Source organism: Gopherus flavomarginatus, chromosome 4, assembly GCF_025201925.1.
Source record: "Gopherus flavomarginatus isolate rGopFla2 chromosome 4, rGopFla2.mat.asm, whole genome shotgun sequence".
Taxonomy (NCBI): domain Eukaryota; kingdom Metazoa; phylum Chordata; order Testudines; family Testudinidae; genus Gopherus; species Gopherus flavomarginatus.
Genome location: NC_066620.1, coordinates 135,931,256 through 135,955,593, shown reverse-complemented (window position 1 = coordinate 135,955,593; position 24,338 = coordinate 135,931,256). Strand labels below are relative to the sequence as shown.

Here is a 24,338-nt window from a genome sequence, read left to right as displayed (position 1 = left end):
GTTTTCTTTCACATATAGTGCCACTCCCCCACCAGCACGACCTACTCTGTCACTCTTAACTATTTTGTACCCTGGTATTACTGTGCCCATTGATTATCATTGTTCCACCAAGATTCTGTCAAGTATCAGAGGAGTAGCCGTGTTAGTCTGGATCTGTAAAAGCAGCAAAGAGTCCTGTGGCACCTTATAGACTAACAGACGTTTTGGAGCATGAGCTTTCGTGGGTGAATACCCACTTCGTTGGATGAAAGCTCATGCTCCAAAACGTCTGTTAGTCTATAAGGTGCCACAGGACTCTTTGCTGCTTTTACAAGATTCTGTGATGCCTATTATACCAATATCCTCATTTACTACGAGGCACTGAAGTTCACTGAAGCAAACTAACAAAGAGGAAGCTTTAAAATGATGATGTTCAGTGGTGATTTTGGCAGCCCCAGTCTACATGAATTCTTACAAGGCTTTGTATGAGCTTAAGTTCCTAGCTCTGCTTCTCATCATCAGGTGGTACTTCTAGTCACTATAAGTTTAGAAAGCTATGTGGCACTAAAAGGTGAACAAATACCCATGATCAGTACTGTATGTATAGAAACATATGTGTTATGGTAAGGAAGACAGCAATTCACATGATGAAATCATTACTTTTATTTGAAAAAGAGATTGGCTTTTTTTATTTGATATTCTTATCCTTTATTTTATTTTTGCAAATTCAGGATTCTGTTATGACTTTTTGTGCTTATAAAAGCATATTGCTTTTAATCCTGCTTCTTTTATCCTTCTACTAAAGGAGTGCTTTGGCTGCTCCAGATTTCTGCCTGTCACCATGCAAACTGATTAAGAAAAATCTTAGAAAATGGTTACCAAGAGCTTGACCAGACTCAGCTTAATGAGGCCCAAATGTAGAATGACCCAAAATGAAGGTTTCAATATTGTAGTAGTGCAAGAATGTTCAAATACCAAGGGAAACAACTTTGAAACATAAAGGACATTTTTGGTATCTTCAGTTTCAAGATTCAGCAATTCAGTACATTTTTTTAAATGATTTTATTGAATAATTTCAGAGAGGAGAAATATACAATTATATACACATACAATCAGTTTGATAAATCATAGAATATCAATCTACTAACAAAAGAGTGAAAATAAATATTTCCATATGCTCCATATTCAAATTTCCTGTTATCACTAAATCATCTCTAGGCCCTCTTTTACTCCCACAAGGAAAAGACTATGGAAAGGAAAACTTCACTAGCAGTATAGCTTAACAATGGATTCCCTGCAATCTGTGAACAAGCATTAAACCTTGATATTCTGTAATTATGTACCCATAGTATAATCAGATGATTATTATTTATACTTAGTACTATGCAGAGCTGTCTGTGAGATCAGGGACCCGTTGTCTTAAGTGTTGTAAATACATATATTCAGAGACAGTCCTACAGAGCTTGCAGACAAAATAGATAAGACAAAGAAAGTATGGAAGAAAGGAAGTATTAGTGTCTTCATTTTACAGATGTGAAACTGAGGTATGGAGTGATCACACCAGAAGTCTGGGGCTGAGCTAAGAATTGAGAACTCCGGAATCCACTCTAGTGTACTGCCTCAAGCCTCTACAGCATATTCCTAGTAGACAAGCAGAATCAGCAAGTAGTTCCATAAAAAATCTTAACATTTAGGCATGACTGAACTTTAAAATCCCACCATCTTGAGTTTTGTATTTCCCAATAAGCTTTTCATACTAGTGCACTGGTAGGTATTGTTGTGGGCTGCTTCCAGTGGGAATGACTTATTTCTCATCTGTAGTTATTTCTGTAATAAGTAATTTAACAGTAATAACATTAGATATCAACTGGTGTTAATGGGGATGAAGGTTAATTTTATTCCAGTGGCATAACCACAAAAGTTAACTCAGAGGGAACCTGGAATGAGAATCCTGTAACTGGAACCAGGAAGAACAGGATAATAAAGCCTGGCAGTGAGAGGTTGTTACCTGTACGTTCTAGGACACCCCATATTTACCCTTCCATGAGCTCAAGGCGTAACCTGGTTAATTTAGGCACCCCACCCTTTCCCTTCTGTGGGCTCGAGGTAAAAGGCACCCACACTTACCCAGTTCCTAGGGCTCAGGGCTACCCTTACCCCATTTCTAGGCCTCAGAGTGTAATCTGGTTAATTTAAGTACCCACTCTTACTTAATTCCTAGGGCTCATGGAGTAATCTTCTGTGGGTTTTCAGGATCTTTTACCAGTGAGAGAGTTTTACACAGGAATGTTCTTATCTATTTATTAACAATTACCAAGCAGAATACACATACTAGGTGTACAATGCTATGCTCACCAATCCTGATCATGCAGATGGACTTTCTCTGTTGGCCAGGCAAGGTCAGTCTAGTCTGGATTCTGGTTGCTGCATATCATGGTCATCCAGCAGATTCTTAGCACCTTTGATCTTAGGCTGTGTCTTAGAGCTGAGTTCTTCTTCTTCTTCCAGGTCTTTCCTTGTTATTATTCTTCTGTTCCTTTTGATGGTCTCCTTGGACCCCAGCATATATAGTGAAATTGAGTCCTCTTAGCCATACCTTAACCAATCATTTTACTAAAATATTACTAAACAATTTTCTAACCAATCCTAACATATTGTAAAACAATTCTTTAACCAGTCATATCCCCACACCTAAATTGATTTACACCTAACAAAATTAGTTATGTAACAGACAGAAACAATCAAAGAACCAGACAGAGACCATACAGATAAACAATAGAGAAGTGGAGACCATAAAGAAAAAACAATAAAGAAGTAGGAATTTTGCAATCACAACTGTTGGTAAGTGATCTTTTGCCAGACAAAATGCCATCAAAGTTTTCTTTAACCGCCTTAAGATCTGTTTCTTTATCTGGTGATGATAGCTACTATTGGGACAGGATAGCCTCCTTAACATGCTGATATTACATTGTTTTAATGTAATTTAGATGGAATGTGGGGATGTGAATTTCTACTTCTTGGCTGATGGATGCTGCTTTCCTAATATGGCTGCAGAAAAAGGCTTCATCCTTACAAGATGAATGACCCCTTCTCACTCAGTCCACTGGCTATGTGTATGCACTGTGTCCCAGATCCTGGAAGATTTTTAAGTGTCTAATGCCCATTGATTTCAGTGGGAGTTAGGTCACTGAGGATCTGCACCTGGGTCCAGTACAACTTTCACTCAAGCCAACAGAAAGACATTGATTTCAATGGGCATTGGATGAAACCATGAGTGAAATTTTCCAGTTTGTAACCAGGTACTGAAGCTGATTTGACCATCCCCATCAACCAAGCCTCAAACTGGAAAGCTCAGTCTGTAAGCAGCAGCGCTTTCAGGTGACGCCAAAAGGCTAAACTACTAAAGACCTATGCTAAGCTTTTCTTAGGGGAATTTGTTCCTCACATTCAAAGTTAGTAAAAAGTGAAAAAGAAAGACAATTCAGCGGAGGTAAAAGGGAGTGGGAGGATTCAGCCTGAGTTGTGATTGTTTTGTAACAAGTTACACAATGCTTTCAAAATGAAACAAAGATGTGATAAAACAGATGCAGGAAATATAGCACTTCTAGCAAGGCAGACTTTTGGGGGTAATTCAGTTTATTAATAGCATGTATTATGGAATAACAAGTTGCAGATGAGCATTAAAATTTATCCTTAACAGTCCTTGTACATTCCTCTTTTGTTATTTCCAAAGTAGGGATTGGAGAAACTCATGAGGTTTGAGGATTTGCAGACTTCACTAGCTATTTCTTGTATTCCCAGGGTTCAAATTTGCAAACTATTTTTTCTTGTAATTTAAGTTCAACTTTTATTTTTAAGGATGATGTAATTTTAAAGAAATCTAGCAAAAGGAAAGCCTGTGATATATTTTCGGGATAACACTACCTCTCAGAAATTCACCCCTCCACCCTTTCTTTCCTTCTTCTCTATTGAAAGATCTAGCAAGAGGCATGGCAAATTTTCAGATCACATTGGGGATCCACATTAAAGCTAGTCAAAGCAAACTCTGCGATGAACCCACTGGTTTTAAACTTTGTCTTTCAGCCTATCCAGTCTAAGTGTTTGTGATAAAGAAAGGGATCAGAAACACTCTTTCTATCTGGACTGCTTGTTCCTTTGTTCACTCTAGCAAAAAGTTCCACAATGGTCACAAAAAGGAAAAGGCAGAGAATGAACCAAAGGTCACCATATGGTTAGGAGATGGAGGAGCAATGTCTGAAGAGTGGTAGAGAAAAGACAAAACTTCATCCACATACCACCTCCAAGCCATCTAGAATCAAGGAATATGTGCTGTGACAGCAGGAGCGGCGCCAGGGTTTTTGGCGCCCTAGGCAGGGGTCCTTCTGCGGTCCCGGTCGTTGGCAGCAATTCTGCAGTGAGGGGGGTCCTTCTGTGCTCCCGGTCTTCGGGGCACTTCGGAGGCTGGTCCCGGAGCGAGTGAAGGACCTGCCGCAGAATTGCCGACGACGACCCAGAGCGCGAAAGGACCCCCCGCTGCTGAATTGCTGCCGCAGACAGCAAAATGACGTCCTCCCAAATCCTGGTGCCCTAGGCGACCGCCTAGGTCGCCTAAATGAAAGCGCTGGCCCTGTGTGACAGACACAATAACATGCCCCACAGTAGGCAGTAACTTTCACATGTATTCAAGGGGAAATATTGATAAGGTGTTGGCAGCAGGAAGAAAAGCCAACTCGTGCTCCTGAACCAAAAAGAAATTGATCAGTAGCTGTGCAAGTTTACACCATTCAGCTCTACCCCCAAAGATTTGTAATACAGCACCAGTGGTGATATCTAGACTCAAAAACACTGAGAGTCACACATATTAGACTAATAGAGTTATAGAATAAAATCAGAAGGTACATCAGGTTTGACCTCCTGTATTTCAAAGATCATAGAAATTCACCCACTAATTTTTGCTTCAAGCTCAAACTTCTCTTTTAGAGAGAGATCCAAGCTTGATTCAAGAGACTGAGACTCCACCACATCCCTACATACATGGTTCCAATGTTTAATCACCTTCCCTGTTAAAAAAAATTGCAATTTGTCTAGTTTCATCTTCCAACAAGTGGATCTTATTATGTATTTTTCTGCAAGCCCAAAGGGCTGTCTACTATCAGAAATCTTTATCCTATGTAGGTACTTGTAGACCATGATCAAGTTACCTCTTAACTTTCTCTTGGATAAACTCAATATATTGAGCTGCTTTTGTCTCTCACCATAAGGCAGGCTTTCCAGACCTCAAATCATTCTTTCAGCTCCTTTCAGAACCCTTTCCAATTATTTAACATCCTTTCTGAAGTGCGGACACCAGAACTGGAAACAGTACTCCAGTAATAGTCTCACTAATGCCATACACAGAGGTAATACCACTTCTCTACTCCTACTTGATATTCCCCTGCTTATGAAATGAAGGACTGTGTTCTCCCTCATAACTACACCATTGCACTGGGAGCACATGTTCAGCTGGCTATCTACCATCACCCCTAAGTCCTTTTCAGTGTCACTGCATTCCAGAATAATGTCTCCCATCTCGTAAGTATGACTGCATTCTTTTTCTTAATTGAATGACCTTGTATTTGGCTGAATTAAAAAGTATGTTGTTCAAATGAGCCCACCTTACTAAGCAATTCAGGTTTGTATGTATAACTGACTTGTCCCCATCGTTATTTACTGCTCCACCATTTGTAGATGCCTTCAAGCTCATGTAATCTAGACAGATCAAGCCTGGACTATGGTATGTGTGCTCAATGCCCATGACTGGCTGCAGTTACCAGAGAGGTGATCCCGTGTGGATTTCACATGCACAACATACACCAAGTGATCTAGCTAGTGTATGGATAGCAAAGCATGCAAAGCCCAGAGGAGCAATCTGAGGTAGCATCACACATAAATCTGCACATAGTGACCCTATCAGTTCAGAGTCAACACTTCTTGCTGCATAGAAATTAAAAATAAGCACTGTTTTGTGGCGGGGTTCCACCCTTCCCTGTGCCATGCAGCAGTAACAGGTGAAGCCAGTAGCAAAACAGAACAAGTAACATACAGGTCTTCACAATCAGGGGGAATCAACACAGGCCTGAACTAACTAAAATGTCATTCTCCCACACAGAGAACATGAGGACATGTCCTGTAAGAACTGTGTTGAAGTGAGATGATGTTGATGCATATGGACAAGAAAATTTATATGTTAAACAAATGAAATGTCACACCAAATATACAAATAATTGAAGAATAACATTATTACACTCCTTGCTGCATGCTGTGTTGTATCCTGTATGCCTATCCCTAAACCAGTTTCTTGTAACCATCATTGCATGCCATTTCTACTATTAACCACTGAAATGTGTGCAGCTGAAAAGATAGCTTAGCAGCCAGACACAGAATAAGCAAAAAATCTGTCATTAAGGCAAAATGTAAATATGTTGGTTACCATTGTCAGTGCCATACTGCATAAAAGCTCTGACGGATCTGAAATGCTATAAGTATTAAATGTATTCAAAATAAAAAGACACAGATGTGCTGACAGTGGGTGATCTGTGTGTTTCTTCTCCGTGCCAATTACATTTAGCACATTGAGGCCCCAGCTGTGACCCCACACAGATAGCTCCAGACTCAGGGGCTAATCAGTCCAAGGTTCCATACCCCACCATACAGCAACAGTGTCATTGCAAGTGCCAGCTGCCTTTGGCACTTGAGGCTACATGGATTGAGGCTCCTTATACACAACAAAAAGAAGGGCAAAGGCATAGTTACAATGCCTGAGTGACCAGAAAGCCAGTGTGGCGAGCGAGCTGTAGTACGTGACGGACAGTAATGTTCACAAAAGAAGGTGATAGCAGACCAAAAGCAGTGCTGTGGTTATGATATGTAGAATCCCCTCACCAGTTCAGTCAAATACCAAAGCAGGGACAAAGTAGACCAAGTAGGCATGAGTGAGTACATTCAGGAGACTTCTCATTGTGTCAGGGATCTCTATAAAACATATCCTTAACAAACCCATGCCATGCGGTATTCTGTGTTGTCAAACAGCAGTCGAACCGTATAGCCAAATTTTGCATACCCAGTACAGGAGAAGACTTAACACTGTGGGTGGGAGAAAAAGAGGGAACACAGGGAAACTATCAAGTGTGATGATAGAGAGTTAGCTAGTGAAGGAATAGCTCCAGGACATCAAAGCTAGCTAACACTTTTGCACAATCAACAAAGGTACTAAGCAGCTAGAAAGATGAATGCAGGCTTGCTCAAATTTTATCAATGATATCTCTTGCCAAAACCATTCCGGAAATGTAGTACACAAGGGCATGCACTGAAGCATGGCCAAAACAAGCAAGTCAGGACTGCATGCAGTGCTTCAGCCAACAAGAAGATATTTGGATCTCACACCAAATCCCTATACACATCCAAATGTATTGATGTAGCTGATGTTCCAGTACATCCCAACAAGACCATACAAACACCATGGTGTATCCAAATGGTCATTCAATAGTACTGCCAGCCAACTGTTTGTAATAAAAAGGGGGCTGTGAGTACACATCAGGAAACCCTTATAGGGCACAACACTCATAATAACAGGTGACAAAGGCCTAAACAAATATGCTGACAAAGGCTGAAAATTAACCATTGTCCCATGGAACTCAAACTGTCAGTGCTCAAAACCAGGAAAGATGTGGAAGAGAAAAACAGTTAGCACAGACTGGTGACCAATGAGAGAGCACATGGAAAGAGTGGAGGCTCAGAGGAAAGTTAGAAAACGGGCTGCTGTTAAAGAGATATTATAGAGCTGCATGCATGCAGTATACCATCACAGGATTCAGCCACTCTAGGAGGTAGTTTACTGAGCGCACACTTATGTTGTATTCCAAGGCTTTTGCTTCATCGATACCACATAGGTGCACGATAGTTATAGTAAAATCAAAACCACATTTCCCTGGTAAATTTTGACAATCTATATGCCATGCATTGCGACCACACATACACATGTGATGTGATGTGATGTGATGTTAACGGGTGCCTCTCCATCACTAACAAACTCCAGTGCACCAATACACAACTGATACAGGTTGTCTAAGAAACTGAGAATTTGAATGATCTCTGCATAATCTATATATTTCTCAGGACTACTGAAAGCAGATGACAAACTGAGCACATCAGAAATAGGTTGCTGAAGAACCCAGTATGGGAAGCCTACAAATGTCAGAGGCAGTGTAAATGAATGTGGTGCTGATGAATGTGGGATAATTGCATGTTTCACAAAGTGCACTACACCAGCATAAAAAGCAGGCAGTATCACAAAGAAATCAGTCTTCCTGCTAACGCCACCATTGGTTACCCCGCTGTTAGCCGATTGTCCTACTGGAAAGTGCAGTAAATATGGCATGTGGTCGAGCAATCACAGCCCAGGTCAGAAACACCGAATGCATCCTCTAACTGGGCTACCTTGGACTCCCCATAAGCATGTTTCCTGTGACCATTAGGATCCCAGGAGATACAGAACTCCTCAGCTTTATTTCAATGTGTAAATAAATTAATGTACATGTGAGACAACAGCTGAATATACCATCTCATATAGGGAAAGGGAAATGAGGTGACGGAGGAGAAGAAATGATCACTTTCTGGAATGTGAGCCTGAGCAAAGCCAGCCCTCAGCTAATTGCCCACAAGATGATGTAATCACTGTGATCATGGGCACTCAAAACTGTTACGTGACTGTGCACTTGAACACATTAATGAAGGAAGTGGAGTCAATGGTGAGCTGTCTGGTTAATGAGTACATGTAGCAATTAAGGTACTGTCATTGGGCCCAAGCCGTACTCATCCCTGGGGTATCTTGACCATCATCCTATCCAGTAACTGTGTCTATTCTTATCATGCCAGACTTCAGCGCTGCACATGTGTCTTTACTCATCTAACTGCATTATATCTCGTTAGGCCAGCATGGGTCCTGGTTATCCAATCTGCAGATGATTTGGTGCTAGGCCATACTGAGCAGCAAGGTTCTGAGCACTTTCATGGTATACTTCCTGTAATAATTCCAAGCATCTGACATTTCTATGCCAGCTTGTGTTATCTTGTGGAGAACATGGATGCTGGATGACACACAACACTCCTGGTACAGGAAGGGCTCAGAGGATCCATCTTTTCTGCAAGAAAACCCCTTGGCTTCCCCAGGGCATATACTTATATTCAGGTCTGAGTGAGTCTGGCCATTGGCATACTGTTCATTGCAGCAGCGAGGGGACATTGAGGCTCTCTGGCTGACTTGAAGCTGGGTGACAGGCTGTTCTTTCCAGCTCTGTTTCATCAGCAGGGCGGCATAGGGTTGTGTTCCTATTGGTTGCCTTGTGTGATTGTTTGGGTGGTGTTAACGACTGCTGTTTGTGCAATATGGATAACTGTTGTGGGATTCCGTTCAGGAACACCATGAGAAACTTAGAGTTTGTATGGTTTATGATGGTTATTAGAAGCAGATGTTTATGTTCCTTTGCTGTGATCTCCCAAGTATCCTGTGCTTTTATGATGTGTGGCATGTGTTTGCAGTGTGTATGTCTCTACATCCCATGTAAATAAAAGGCTACTTTCACCATTTGTGTTGTAGTCATTGATAATGAGGACCTTACAATCTCTTTCTGTGGTGTTGCTCTTCTGCAGATGGCTGTGGGGCTGAGGTAAGCATCTGCAGCAATGTGCTGCTGTATGGTGTACATATGTGGATGTCTGGCATGCATAGAGCAAATGACTGGTAAGTGAAGGCAATAATAGTTCTCTGAGCTGCATTCTGACACTGGGTAATACACAGACAGTATTAGTGTCTGGTTCATGTACACTGTTCAGTGTTCAAAGCACGAGAAGAGGAAGAAAGGCTAGCTAGTGCAACAGTCAGGCTTCATTCCTTCCTCCACATACACAGTCCTAGTCCTGTCTCATCAAGCACTTCCTGAAAGTAGACTTCTCTGATAAACACAGTCTCATACTATAACACCCCTCTAAGAGGGTACTGGCCCTTTGAGGTAGTGTGAAGGGCCAGTCACTCAATTCCAGGTTTCCAGAATAACCAAGAATGAACATTGGATGAGAAGCAGCAAAGAATCCTGTGGCACCTTATAGACTAACAGACGTTTTGGAGCATGAGCTTTCGTGGGTGAATACCCACTTCCTCAGATGCATGGATGAGAAGAAGATGCTCCTGGGGAATAGTTAGTGTCTGGGACAAGAAAAAGCAGGGGCACAATGAGAGGGGAGGCTGAAGGGGTCCAGCCCCCACTCCTGCTGGTTGGCTGTGAGTGGAGACCCAGCAACTCTCCCCTCCCAGCCATGCCTCAGATAGCAACACAAGGCAGCTCTGCAGCTGGAGACCCTACAGGTAACAGTTTGGGCAGCTGCATTTCTGCCCAACAAGGGAGCCTGTGTCAGAGTCCTGGCACTGAAGGCTTGGAGTGGGAGGCCTCAGCACGTCCCTGAGCCTTCTGCCCTTGGAGTCTTCTGGGAGACTGCAGCCCAGATGTCAGGGTTTTCCATGGGGAACAAAGATGCTAAGGACCCACAAGAATTGCACAGTACCTCCCCCAGTGCTCTCTGGGCTGTGCCATGCACTGGCACCAGTACATCCCAGAACTTTCTACCCTGGCTGCAGCCTGAAAACCTGCCTGCAGCTGGCTCTGCCCTCTGTAAGCTGTAAGCCAAGCTGAGCCATGACTGCAGGGCACCATGCACCTTACCATCTTCTCTACCCCAGGACAGATGCCCTACTGGAGAGGTGTGTTCTCCGTGGGACCCCTCCCTATAAAAATTCTGGTTGAGCCTCTGGGAAAAACCCAGGCTACTATTCCTTTAAGGGCCCAGGATCAGGAGCTGTCATAAACAGATAGCTAAGGGTTAATGTCTCTTTCACCTGAAGCACCTGACCAGAGGACCAATCAGGAAACCGGATTTTTTCAACTTTGGGTGGAGGGAATTGAGTGTCTGAGTCTTTTGTCTTTGTTTTCCGTCTGCCTGCTTTCTCTGAGCTTTGGAGAAGTAGTTCTACTTTCTAGTCTTCTGTTTCTAAGTGTAAGGACAAAGAGATCAGCTAGTAAGTTATATGGTTTCTTTTCTTTGGTATTTGCATGAATATAAGTGCTGGAGTGCTTTGATTTGTATTCTTTTGGAATAAGGCTGTTTATTCAATATTCTTTTAAGCAATTGACCCTGTGTTGTATCATCTTAATACAGAGAAAACATTTGTACTTATTTTTCTTTCTTTTTATATAAAGCTTTCTTTTAAGACCTGTTGGAGTTTTCTTTACTTCAGGGAAATTGAGTCTGTACTCACCAGGGAATTGGTGGGAGGAAGAAGTCAAGGGGAGATCTGTGTGTTGGATTGCTAGCCTGACTTTGCATTCCCTCTGGGGGAATAGGAAAGTACTTTTTGCTTCCAGGACTGGAAACAGAGAGGGGGAGTCACTCTGTGTAGTTTCACAGAGCTTATGTCTGTGTATCTCTCCAGGAGCATCTGGAGGGGGGAAGGGAAAAAGGATTATTTCCCTTTGTGGTGAGACTCAAGGGATTTGGGTCTTGGGGTCCCCAGGGAAGGTTTTTCAGAGGGACCAGAGTGCCCCAAAACACTCTAAATTTTTGGGTGGTGGCAGCAGGTACCAGGTCCAAGCTGGTAACTAAGCTTGGAGGTTTTCATGCTAACCCCCATATTTTGGACGCTAAGGTCCAAATCTGGGACTAAGGTTATGACATGGTCTCCAAGATTTTCATTTTGAAATTCAACACATCACAGGAGCTTCTAACAAAGTAGCTGATGCACTCTCCCGTGAGAGTTTCCCAGAATTCAGTAGTTAAAAAGTGTTCTTAAAATGTAGAAGTCTGTTAGTTATATACTTAGGAGTATATGTAAAGGTCTATGTGTTCTATTAATCTGTTTATTTTCAAGTTCTAGAAGGAAATCGCCGCCAGTGAGCTTCCCCACTGTCTGCAATTTGGGGGGCGTGTCATAAACAGATAGCTAAGGGTTAATGTCTCTTTCACCTGAAGCACCTGACCAGAGGACCAATCAGGAAACCGGATTTTTTCAACTTTGGGTGGAGGGAATTGAGTGTCTGAGTCTTTTGTCTTTGTTTTCCGTCTGCCTGCTTTCTCTGAGCTTTGGAGAAGTAGTTCTACTTTCTAGTCTTCTGTTTCTAAGTGTAAGGACAAAGAGATCAGCTAGTAAGTTATATGGCTTCTTTTCTTTGGTATTTGCATGAATATAAGTGCTGGAGTGCTTTGATTTGTATTCTTTTGGAATAAGGCTGTTTATTCAATATTCTTTTAAGCAATTGACCCTGTGTTGTATCATCTTAATACAGAGAAAACATTTGTACTTATTTTTCTTTCTTTTTATATAAAGCTTTCTTTTAAGACCTGTTGGAGTTTTTCTTTACTTCAGGGAAATTGAGTCTGTACTCACCAGGGAATTGGTGGGAGGAAGAAGTCAAGGGGAGATCTGTGTGTTGGATTGCTAGCCTGACTTTGCATTCCCTCTGGGGGAATAGGAAAGTACTTTTTGCTTCCAGGACTGGAAACAGAGAGGGGGAGTCACTCTGTGTAGTTTCACAGAGCTTATGTCTGTGTATCTCTCCAGGAGCATCTGGAGGGGGGAAGGGAAAAAGGATTATTTCCCTTTGTTGTGAGACTCAAGGGATTTGGGTCTTGGGGTCCCCAGGGAAGGTTTTTCAGAGGGACCAGAGTGCCCCAAAACACTCTAAATTTTTGGGTGGTGGCAGCAGGTACCAGGTCCAAGCTGGTAACTAAGCTTGGAGGTTTTCATGCTAACCCCCATATTTTGGACGCTAAGGTCCAAAACTGGGACTAAGGTTATGACAGGAGCCTTGTAGAATGGACAAGATAAAGCTCCTTTCTCCCCCAGCTGGCTGCAGCAGATGTTTGGGATAATTAGACTCACCTGGGAAGGACAAAGGAGTAGTCAGGTGACAGCAGGAGGGTGACTCAGAAAGGAGATTCCAAGCCTAGTGAGAGAGTGCGAGCTTCTAGAGGAGCTGCTGAGAGAAGGCCTTCACCAAGATATATATATAAAAAAAAGAATTATTGTAATACCCCTGAACTGTGGGAGGGGAAATCTACAGCCTAAGACTGAAAGCTAAGTTCACAGTCTCAAGCAGAGCTGTACAACCTCTGAACCTGAAGGGTACAGTCTACAGGCTGGGGAGACTAGAACTGAAAGCAGACCACAAAGGCCTGGCCTCAGGAAAGAGAGCTGTGCATCCAGAGGAGTGAGTCTACTGCCACATGAGGTCTGAACACATAGGCCCCAAGAGGGAGGACTGTATAAACCTGAAACTAAAATGGAAGCTGAGGAATCTGAATTAGTTGGACCTGAAGAGAGTGGAAATACTGTTTTAAAGACTCTGGATGTCTGCAGCCCCCTGTGGGGAAGCTACCAGTTGTAAGATACATCAGCATGCATTGACCGTTTGTACCGTAGTTTCTTATTGTACACGGTCATATATGTGAACATTTGCAAACCCAGAATTAAGTATTCTACATCATCTATGGCGTACAAGCCAGTGTCTTGATTCCACATTCATTCAACTTCAAGGAAAATGGCCTGTCCTTGAGATGGGAATTTAAATCAGCCCCACAAAACTGCCAAAAGCTATAGGTAATTGTATGGATAGATATTAACAGAGGTGCCTGCTCTGAGGAGAATGCTACAACTAGTGAGACAAAGGGTTACTCTGGATGGAGAAGCTGTGGTTAATAGACTGTTCAGTGAGCGTGAAGAAACTGATCAGGTCTCCCTGAGGTAAGGTCATTCTAGAGACAAACAGTATCTAGATTTTTGGTTTTTTGAAGAGCAGATAATCTCACCATTCTGTGAGTGGATGGGACTGGTCAAGGAGACAGAAGATGGAGATATGATCTAGTTGGGTTTTCCCCCTCTAGAACTGGCCCTAGTCAGTATCCAGTTTGAGCAACGGTGTTGATGTTTGCATATTGGCATAATGGGATAGCAGAGTCTAGACCCCTGCAGAAAAAATCAGGTCTCTTCTGTTGAATCAACCCGATGTCTGTTTCTTGAACAGTGCTTCAAGAGGCAGAGGTATTTTTGCTGAGTCATAGTAGCGGGGAGCCGTGTATAGAGACTGAGGGTGCCTTACCCTGGAAGGTCATTTCCACCTCAGGTAGATACACTCATGGTAGCTCTTATTGAGTTAGCATGCTAAAAGTAACAGTATAACTGGAAGCGGGTTAGTCACAGGCAAGTATAATCCCATCTGAAACTCTAAACATGTACTCTGGGCAGCTAGCCTGTCCTGGCACTTGCATCACCATGGCTACACTGCCACTAGTGTACTAGCTCGACCAGAGCTAGTGTGTGTATCTCTCAAGTGGAAATCACACCAGCAGTCCAGTGCAGGTCTGTGTGAATATTATTGTAACAGCCCTCAAGTGACAGTGGGAGACCCTTACTTGAGTCATTTGAAACTGGACTGGAAAATCTCTGAGGGATAAACTGAAGGGAATAATCCTGTACTGGGGTGGAGGAGGACTAGATGACCTAATGAGTCTTTTCCATGTCTAGTTTCTGTGATTCAGTGTTTCACAGTAATCAATATATATCAGGTATCTGCCACATGATCTGAACTGACAGCAGGTTCCTGGCTGGAGGAAAGCTCTTGCTAATTACCTATCAGGTTGGGTTACACAACGTGAGCTGACCTGAGTGATGTAACAGTGCATGGCGCACGGTCTAACGTAACCTGTATTCCTGAAGTAATGCATTCTTCAGAAATTTGAAATGACAAAACAAAAATAAAAAATACTTTCATTTAGATTGGGCCCCTGCCAGTGAATCAGGCCGTGGTCAGCTACCAAGCCCATTCCGGGGGCAGTTAATTAGTATGAGGCAGGTTGTTTTGTTTCCTAATGGTACATCTGTAAGCAGTTTAGGTGGGACGTGTATTTCCACTAGTCACTACTGCACTACAGTCATAGCCCTGTGGTTTCACTCTAAGTGCAGGTAATTTCCATTGTGTCTATTATTAGAATCACTATGCAACAGTCCTGGGTGTAGTTGCAAAATATCAGGAGAGGAAGGCTGATGTGCCACATGACAAAGGGCCGAGGCATGCTGTAAACAAATAGTGTTGAACCTCCCATGGCACAACCAGTGAGAAACGTTTTCCCAAAACATAAGGTGTGTCATTTCATTTTGGTCTTCCTCAAGTTAGACTTCTGCTGAAGTACGGTGGAATATCACTGCACTGACATGCTTGGTCTATTACTTTTCATTGTGATGGAATCTGAGGGCCAAAAATCACCTTTCTCTTATGCCAATTTTACCCTGGGAAAATTCTATTGATTCTGGAGGAGTTACTGCTGAGTTATACTGTAGTGAGGGAAGGGAGAGTTGGGCTCTGAAAATGCATTTGTATCCCAATTCCTGAGAACAGACAGATCTCTTCCTCTATTGTCACTCTTCGGCGGTTTTCTCTAACTTTAACAAGATGTAAACGTTGGCATGAAGAGTCTCATTCACGTGGCTACTTACAGCTATGTTCATTTCCTCAAGGAACTCAGAAGCACGTAACCAAGATGACATTCAAGAGCATGCAGCTTTCAGTGTGTTGTGTAACAAGCGTGTTAATTGCCAAACAAAATTTGACTGTATGTAAACGAGTGAATTATCCGCTTGGATGAGTAAATTCCCTGCTGCCTTCATTCCAGGTGATGTTGTTGCCTTCGTGACATGACAAGCATGCACGTCAAATATTAATAATGAAACATCTTCTCCACCCTGTCATAAAGGTGTGTTAAGGCTGGTTCCTGTTGAACATCAAAGTTTCTACTGCTCAGGTACAATTGGCCTCTGCAATCCTGAGTTACAGCTTTACCAGTTGTGTGAGTTGATTATGGAATGACAAAAATTCTGGAAAACATCATGATAGCTGAGCTCATCTTGATCCTATTCCATGGTTTGTTGGGAAGGGGAGGAAGAAAATAGAGCGGAGGTTCTAAAGTTAGAGGATTGGAATAATTATTGCAAAGCTAATCAAACCAGTCTATAGAAGCACTTCCTGTACATAAGAATCCCACCCTGCCAAGCTCACAATACATAAATAAAACAATTTCTCAAAGCTGAGACCAAAAAAAAGTGGCTCATACCATAAAACTTTTATATTTTGTTTGCCATTTTTTGGGTGTATCTGCATGAGGTCCATTGGGCTGGAGAGAAGATTTTTAATTTGCATAATGGAAATGTGTCCACTGTGATCAGAAAGCCTCTGATAGAAAAGTAAAGTAAAATCAGCAATGTTTAATATCAGTTGTGTACAGTATTAGAGAAAACATGAATTATTTGGAAAACCAATTATTAATACACCTCTACCCCAATACAATACAACCTGATATAACATGAATTTGGATGTAACGTGGTAAAGCAGCGCTTCAGAGGGGCCGGGTTGCACACTCTGGCAGATCAAAGCAAGTTTGATATAATGCAGTTTCACCTATAACACGGTAAGATTTTTTGGCTCCCGAGGACAGTGTTATATTGGGGTAGAGGTGTAATAATTTTACTTGGATAGCAGTGTTACCTAGCAGTTAGAATAGTTTACTGAAAGCCAGGACTTTCTTGAAAGTTACACCTTCTTCTCTTGATTGATTTCTTATATTTAGACTTTGTTAATTCCAAACCTCAGTGACAATTTACATATGCACATAGAAGGTAGGCGCCAGTTCTAATACCATATACACTTATACTAAATGAGAATAGGAAATGAGAAGACAGAGAAAGTGGCGATAGGAGAAAAGAGATTGGGATTTGTGAATGGTAGAACAATATGTGAGGAAAAGGGAGAAAAAGAAGAAGGGAAACAAATGAGGAGAAAAGGCAAAAAGAAGTAGTAGTAGTAACTGTAACAGATTCTCATTTACACCCTTTAAGGCACTCTGGCAATGTAAAGAAGACTCCAACTGTAAGGTCACTTTGTACTGAGAAAGTGGTGTATAAAGGCCTTCATGTAAATGAGAACTTAGGTTAGAATTTCCAAAGGCTAGCTGGTAAAGTGGCTTAGTACACCTCTCAAAACCTGCCTTCAATTTCACCTCAGGAAATAGGTTCAAATGCAAAAAATGTGGCCTTTTAAAAATGTTATTTCAATAGACATAATAATAATGACCGAATAATTCAGATAACTGATAATAGGTTATAAAGAGTATGTCTACACTGCAATAAAACAGCTGCGGCTGGCCCATGTCAGCTGACATGAGTTCGCAGGACTCAGGCTGCAAGGCTATAAAATTATAGTGTAGATTTTGGACTCATATGGGAGCCTGGGCTCTGGGATCCTGCAAGGGGGAATGATAGTGGTTCCTTACAAAATCTTCTTCTATCCCTGTATTTTTGGTCAATGTGGAATTGGAAATCTGTATGGTCAAATAAACCTTGACAAAGTTTCCTAGTGTTGCTCCTGAATTTTAGTCCAAGCTGGATCCAAAATCTTGTGAAATCAATGAAAACTCATCCAGTGAGCATATCTGTGACAATACGCCTGAGATTTGGTTTTGTTCTTTCTTCTAAATAAGCATTAAAGCAAGTCCATTTAATATAATGGGCATTTTAGCCATCTCAGTCATGCTGATTTTCTTAGTAGTTTCTATTTATGTCCTGTTGGAAGATCAGGAATATAATATGACATGCCATGAAAACGTTTCCTGTTGAGAGGAATCTACCTAAAATATGTTAAAATACTGAAGAGTTTTTAAAATTGTACAATATCATAACCAAAGTAATTAGAAAATCTTTGTAGGAGAAGGGATCCTTCTTTAATTTAAAAAAAGAACACCTAAATAGGTTTCAGATACATGCATATCAGGCTTTACTCATCATGCTGTGTTTGAAACTAAAGTAGTTGTGTTGTAATCACACCTGTGGTCTGTCACAGGGACGTTTGGGAACATGCTGATGTCTTGTGACTCTGGTTAACTAATATAAAACTACTACAGCAGAATTTAAATGTATTGGAAAAAAGTGAAACCAGCAGTTAATCATCCTGTTCATGCATGCTGATATTTTTTTACCTTGACTAATTTATCTTGTAGTGGGAGTAATTAGCTTTATTAGTAACTGACTATACTATTATTACCTTCAGGCAAACAGCTTATTAGCTAACTATCACCAAGTTTCTGTTATACTGCTAGCCTGAAAATTTACTCCAGAATTATATGTCTGCTGCATATAGGGCAGGGGTCGGCAACCTCTGGCACGCGGCTCGCCAAAGTAAGCACCCTGGCAGGCCGGGCCAGTTTGTTTACTTGCCGTGTAGGCAGGTTCAGCTGATCACGGTTCCCACTGGCCGCAATTCACCACTCCAGGCCAATGGGGGCAGTGGGAAGCCGCGGCCAGCACATCCCTTAGCCTGGAGCAGCGAACCACAGCCAGTGGGAGCCGCGATCGGCCAAACCTGCTGATGCGGCAGGTAAACAAACAGAGTGCTTACCCTTGTGAGTCACATGCCAGAGGTTGCCAACCCCTGATTTAGCCTTATTTTGGGAATTTTCAGGGAGCTAGGCACCCAATCCTGAATTCCTTGCACATCCAAAATGGCCATCGACTCTATTTGGCATTTTGGCTGTGCAGGGACAGGAGGATTAGAGCCTGAGATCTGCCCAGGTGGACTTTATATCTGCACACAGTCCAATTTGAGGTCCATAAGGCTCTACCAGGGATCCACCCACGTAGAACTGAATGTGGGAGCTTGGCCTAGATTTCCAGCTTGTCCAGCTGATCAGAAAGGGCAACAAGTTATTCAATCAGCCAAACAAACCCATGAATGGTGCAGTGTAAACAAGCCAGTGGGTCATCGGTCTTGAGGTGAAGAATATAGTGGGGTGCAGGGTGCCTATCAGGCATGGTTCGGTGCCAGGGCCGGTGCAACCATTTAGGCTAACTAGGCAGTCGCCTAGGGCACTAGGATTTGGGGGAAGCCATTTTCTTCAGCAGCGACCGCAGCGGCTGGATCTTTGGCTGCCCTGGTCGCCACCAGCATTTAGGCAGAGGGGGCTGGGGCACGGGGGTGTGGGAAGGGCTGCCTGCAGCAAGTAAGGGGGGGAGGGCGGCACGCAGGGGAACTCCCTGCCCCAGCTCACCCCTGCCCTGCCTCGTCCCCGAGCACGCCATGGCTGCCTCACTTCTCCCGCCTCCCAGGCTTGCGGCACCTAAGTTGATTGGCACCACAAGCCTGGGAGGCGGGAGAAGTGAAGCAGCCAAGGGGTGCTCATACGCGGAGCAGGGGAGAGCTGGGGCGCGGGGTTCACCTCAGGGCAGAGAGTGGGGGGTGGGGAGCTGCCGCAAGGGGGGCACCTCAGGGCAGAGGGGGGAAGCTGCCGTTGGGGGGTGCTTCAGGGCGGGGGCACGGTGGGTGGAGGGCACAAGGTGGAAGTTTTGCCTAGGGTGCGAAACATGCTTGCACCAGCCCTGTTTGGTGCATAGCTTACAGAGAGCAGAGATGGCTGCAGGCAGGTTTGCAGGGCTGTAGCCAGGGAAGGAACCATTGGGATGTGCCAAGCCCAGGCCCCGGTGCCAGGTTAGGATGCAGGCCAGAGATCACAGGGGGAGGTACCATGCAGCTCACAGGCTCCCATCATCCCTGCTCTCTGTGGAAAGCCACAGCATTTATGTTGTTGACCTCCCTCTTCCTTACTGTCTTCATAGAACAGGGGCCTCAAGAAAGGGCCAGATCCTCCCCTCTCAGCCCACAGTGCTGGGATTCCCCCCTTGGGTGGATGCAGGCATCCCAGCATGTTACCTCCTGTGCAGGAGGTAGGTCCCTGGCCAAGGGGCTGCTGTCTAAGGGTACGTCCACATTACAGCTTAAAATCGATATTAGTAAAATCGATTTTATAAAACAGGGTTTATAAAATCGATTTTACGCGTCCACACTAGAGCACATTACGTCGGTGGTGTGCGTCCATGGTCCCAGGCGTCCATCGATTTCAGGAGCGTTGCACTGTGGGTACCTATCCCATAGTCCCTGCAGTGTTCCCTGACCCTTGGAATTATGGGTTACTACCCCAGTGCCTGATGGGGCAAAAATCACTGTCGTGGGAGGTTCTGGGTACAGCCTCACCCCCTCCCTTCCTGAAAGCAGCAGACAGCCATTTCGCGCGTTTTTTACTGAGTGAAGTGAGCAAACGCCATTTTGCAGCAAGCATGGACCCTGGTCTGATCAGTACCTTGATCGTGGACGTTGTAAACAGTTCACGCATTCTCGTGCTGTCTATGCTGAACCATGAACAGCAAATGCAGGAGAGGAGGCTGCAGCGACGGCAGCGCGGTGACGAGAGTGATGAGGACCTGGAGACTGAGTTCTCCGAAACAGCGGGCCCCTGCGCTTTGGAGCGCCTGATGGTAATGGGGGAGGTTCTACCCATTGCTCGCCGATTTTGGGCCCGGGAAACAAGCACAGACTGGTGGGACCGCATAGTTTTGCAGGTGTGGGACGATTCGCAGTGGCTGCGGAACTTTCGCATGCATAAGAGCACTTTCTTTGAACTTTGTGACTTGCTTTCCCCTGTCCTGAAACGCCATAATACCAGGATGAGAGCAGCCCTCACGGTGGAGAAGCGAGTGGCAATAGCCCTTTGGAAGCTTGCAACGCCAGACAGCTACGGGTCAGTCGGGAATCAATTTGGAGTGGGCAAATCTACTGTAGGGGCTGCTGTGCTGGAAGTAGCCAAAGCAATCATTAAGCTGCTGCTACGAAAGGTTGTGACTCTGGGAAACGTGCAGGTCATAGTGGATGGCTTTGCTGCAATGGGATTCCCTAACTGTGGGGGGGCCATAGATGGAACCCATATCCCAATCTTGGCACCGGAGCACCAGGGCACCCAGTACATAAACCGCAAGGAGTACTTTTCAATGGTGCTGCAAGCACTGGTGGATCACAAGGGACATTTCACCAACATCCACGTGGGATGGCCAGGAAGGGTTCATGACGCTCGTGTCTTCAGAAGCACTACTCTGTTTAAACGGCTGCAGCAAGGGACTTACTTCCCAGACCAGAAAATTACAGTTGGGGATGTTGAAATGCCTGTAGTTATCCTGGGGGACCCAGCCTACCCCTTGATGCCATGGCTCATGAAGCCATACACAGGCAGCCTGGACAGTGGTCAGGAGTTGTTTAACTACAGGCTGAGCAAGTGCAGAATGGTGGTAGAATGTGCATTTGGGCATCTCAAAGGTCGCTGGAGAAGCTTACTTACTCGCTCAGACCTCAGCCAAACCAATGTCCCCTTTGTTATTGCTGCTTGCTGTGTGCTCCACGATCTCTGTGAGAGTAAGGGGGAGACCTTTATGGCGGGGTGGGAGGCTGAGGCAAATCACCTGGCCGCTGATTACGCGCAGCCAGACACCAGGGCAATTAGAAGATCACACCAGGAAGCGGTGCGCATCAGAGAAGCCTTGAAAATGAGTTTCATCATGGGCCAGGGTATGGTGTGACTGCTGTGTTTCTTTCCCCTTCCTGAACCTCCCCCGCCCCCCGTATTGACTCCTGCTGCAAGCAACGTACCCTGCACCCTTCCCTAACAGCTTGCTTATGGAAATAAAGTTACTATCTTTTAAAAACCTTGTATTCTTTATTAAAAGTCAGTCCCTGTAAGCAACCCACCCTCCTTCTTGCTTTAAAAAGCATGTAATTAAAAATACACAAGTAGGGGTTTTGGAGGAGGATGGGAGGGAGGGAAGAAAAAGGAAATTAAGGAAGCCTTGAAAACGAGTTTCATCATGGGCAGGGTATGGTGTGACTGCTGTGTTTCTTTCCCCTTCCTGAACCTCCCCCCCCATGTATTGACTCCTGCTGCAAACAAGCTACCCTCCACCCTTCCATAACAGCTTGCTTATGGAAATAAAGTAATTCCCTGTAACCAACCCACCCTCCCACTTTCTTTGAATAGCATGTCAATATAAGAAGAGTAAGAGAAATAAAAAGGTACCCCGGGAGTGGTTTGGGAGGAGTATAGGAGGGAAGAAAAAGGCCATTAAGGGCATTTCAATGTAATGACAGCCTTTTGGTTGGACTGTCCATGGGGGTGGAGTGGGCAGGTGCAGAAAGCCTTCCCCCACGCGTTCTTGCACGTCTGGGTGTGGAAGATATGGGACATGGTGAGTGAGGGAGGTTAAACATGGGCTGGAGTGGTACTCTGTAACCCCACAGCTCTTCCACCAGACTTCGGAGGATGTCAATTTGATCGCGCAGCAGCTCCAGCGTTGCATCCCGCCACCGCTGATCTTCCTGCCTACACCTCTGATCTTCCTGCCGCCACATCTCATCTCGAGCGTCCCTCCTGTCCTCACGTTGGTCCCTCCTGTCCTCACGTTCACTGGCAGCATTCCTGTACTTTGCGACCACGTCTTTCCACTCCCCCAGATGAGCTCTTTCACTGCGGGTTACTGCCATTATTTCTGTGAACATCTCCTCCCGTGTCCTCTTCTTCCTTATTCTCCTTATCTGACCTATCCGTCGGACTGGGGTAGGGAGGCTTGAAAAATGTGCAGCTGCATGAGTGGGGGGAAAGAGTGATAGAAGGATCATAAGAGATACATTTCACAGAACAATGGTTATACTCTTTCACAGTGAACTACACTATTCACTGTATGTAGCACATGTCACTTCACTACAAGGTCGCCTTTGGATTCTTTTAGTATTTAGTGCTTGTGGCTGTGGTCAGAGAGCAACACAGACGCAGGTCCGGGGATTACAAATCAGCTTGCAGGCGGACATGGTAAGGCATACATCTAATGGCAGTTAACCGTACAACCTCTTCCTTACCCCTGTACCACTGGCTATTACCAGGTAACATTCATGCTTGGCAGCCAAACTGCTAAAAAGCACATCTTTTGCTTCTTTTCTTATGCCATCAGAAAGGTTAAGCACTAGAGGAAAATTGTGAATGGTTTCCCCCCCCACTCTGCATGTCTGCTGTAATGGCAGGTCACTGAAACCTTACCACCTCCCCCTTCCCCCCTCTATGCCTTGGCAATTAGCAGCAAAAATTCCTGCTGCCCAAATGCTAAAAAGGTCAGCGCCATTAGAGACACCTCCCCGTAGGAATGGGCTGTTTACCTCCCCACCCCATGGCTAACTGCTAGGGAAGGTTTTTTTTAAAGGCGCAGGGAAGCAGCAACGAAGGAATGGTCATCTCTGTCTAATAAACTACATTACTTTTTACCAGGTGACCATGAACGATATCACTCTCCTGAGGATTACAGACAGAGAAAAAGAAATTATGCTTCTTGAATGCCAGCAATCCCCGGGACCATATGCAGCTAGGCTTTGTCATGCAATGATACCCGATTACGTGCTCCAGGCATGGCGTGGTAAAGTTTCGTACCATGGTGGATGGAATAAGGCTGCCCTGCCCAGAAACCTTCTGCAAAGGCTTTTGGGTACCTCCAGGAGTACTTCATAGAGATGTCCCTGGAGGATTTCCGCTCCATCCCCAGACATGCAAGCCCTCATGGCAAATCAATCATTAAAAAACGCTTGCTTTTAAACTATGTTTTTTATTTAAAAAAGTACACTAACCAGAGGTCACTTCCATGGCTTCATTGTCTGTGCTAGTGGCTTGGGAGGGCTGCGATGGTAATTCTGTCTGGGTGAGGAAAACCTCCTGGCTGTTGGGGAGAATGGAGTGCTGTGTGGTCTCTGCCATCTCGTCCTCCTCTTCCTCCTCCACATCTTCGCCATCTGCAGAATCATCAGCAATGGCTGAGATTACTACCCCCACCTCTGAATCCACAGACAAGGGGGGGCTTGTCGTGGCGCAGCCACCTAAAATTGCATGCAGCTCCGCGTAGAAGCGGCATGTTTTTGGCCCAGATCCGGATCTGCCATTTGCTGCTTTGGTTTTCTGGTACGCTTGTCTGAGCTCCTTCACTTTAACTCTGCACTGCACCGAGTCCCTGCTATGGCCTCTCTGCCTCATGGCATTAGAAATCTTTTCAAAAGTTTTCTCATTTCGTCTACTGGAACGCAGTTCTGATAGCATAGAATCTTCTCCCCATACAGCGATCAGATCCAATAACTCCTGTGTGTTCCACGCTGGAGCTCTTTTCCTATTCTCAGGAGACTGCATTGTTACCTGTGCTGCTGAGATCTCCACGCTGGCCAAACAGGAAATGCAATTCAAAAGTTCCTGGGGCTTTTCCTGTGTACCTGGCCAGTGCAGTAGAGTTCCTTTACCTGTCCAGAGCGGCCACTGGTGCACTGTGGGATACCTCCCAGAGGCCATTAACTTCGATTTCCGTCCACACTAGCCCTAAATCGATT

General features: G+C 44.4%; 1 protein-coding gene across 1 annotated transcript; it reads right to left on the bottom strand.

The window, feature by feature from the left end:
- Positions 1-2,379: 2,379 nt before the first annotated feature.
- Positions 2,380-24,136, bottom strand: LOC127050089 (uncharacterized). Its single transcript, XM_050951620.1, has 3 exons — positions 23,595-24,136; positions 22,209-22,564; positions 2,380-2,529 (listed from the first exon to the last, which is right to left on the bottom strand). Exons 1-3 carry the CDS (start codon positions 24,055-24,057, stop codon positions 2,380-2,382), a joined length of 969 nt encoding a protein of 322 aa, XP_050807577.1. The 5' UTR covers positions 24,058-24,136.
- Positions 24,137-24,338: the final 202 nt, after the last annotated feature.

Bases quoted from the DNA above. Each gene is read 5' to 3' on its own strand.
- LOC127050089 (XM_050951620.1), bottom strand. From the start codon at position 24,057: ATGCTATCAGAACTGCGTTCCAGTAGACGAAATGAGAAAACTTTTGAA. The intron at 22,565-23,594 runs GTTAGTGTACTT...CCACTCATGCAG, and splicing joins AGCCATGGAAGTGACCTCTG to CTGCACATTTTTCAAGCCTC. The intron at 2,530-22,208 runs GTACCACTCCAG...CTGGGGTCCAAG, and splicing joins AAGAGCTGTGGGGTTACAGA to GAGACCATCAAAAGGAACAG.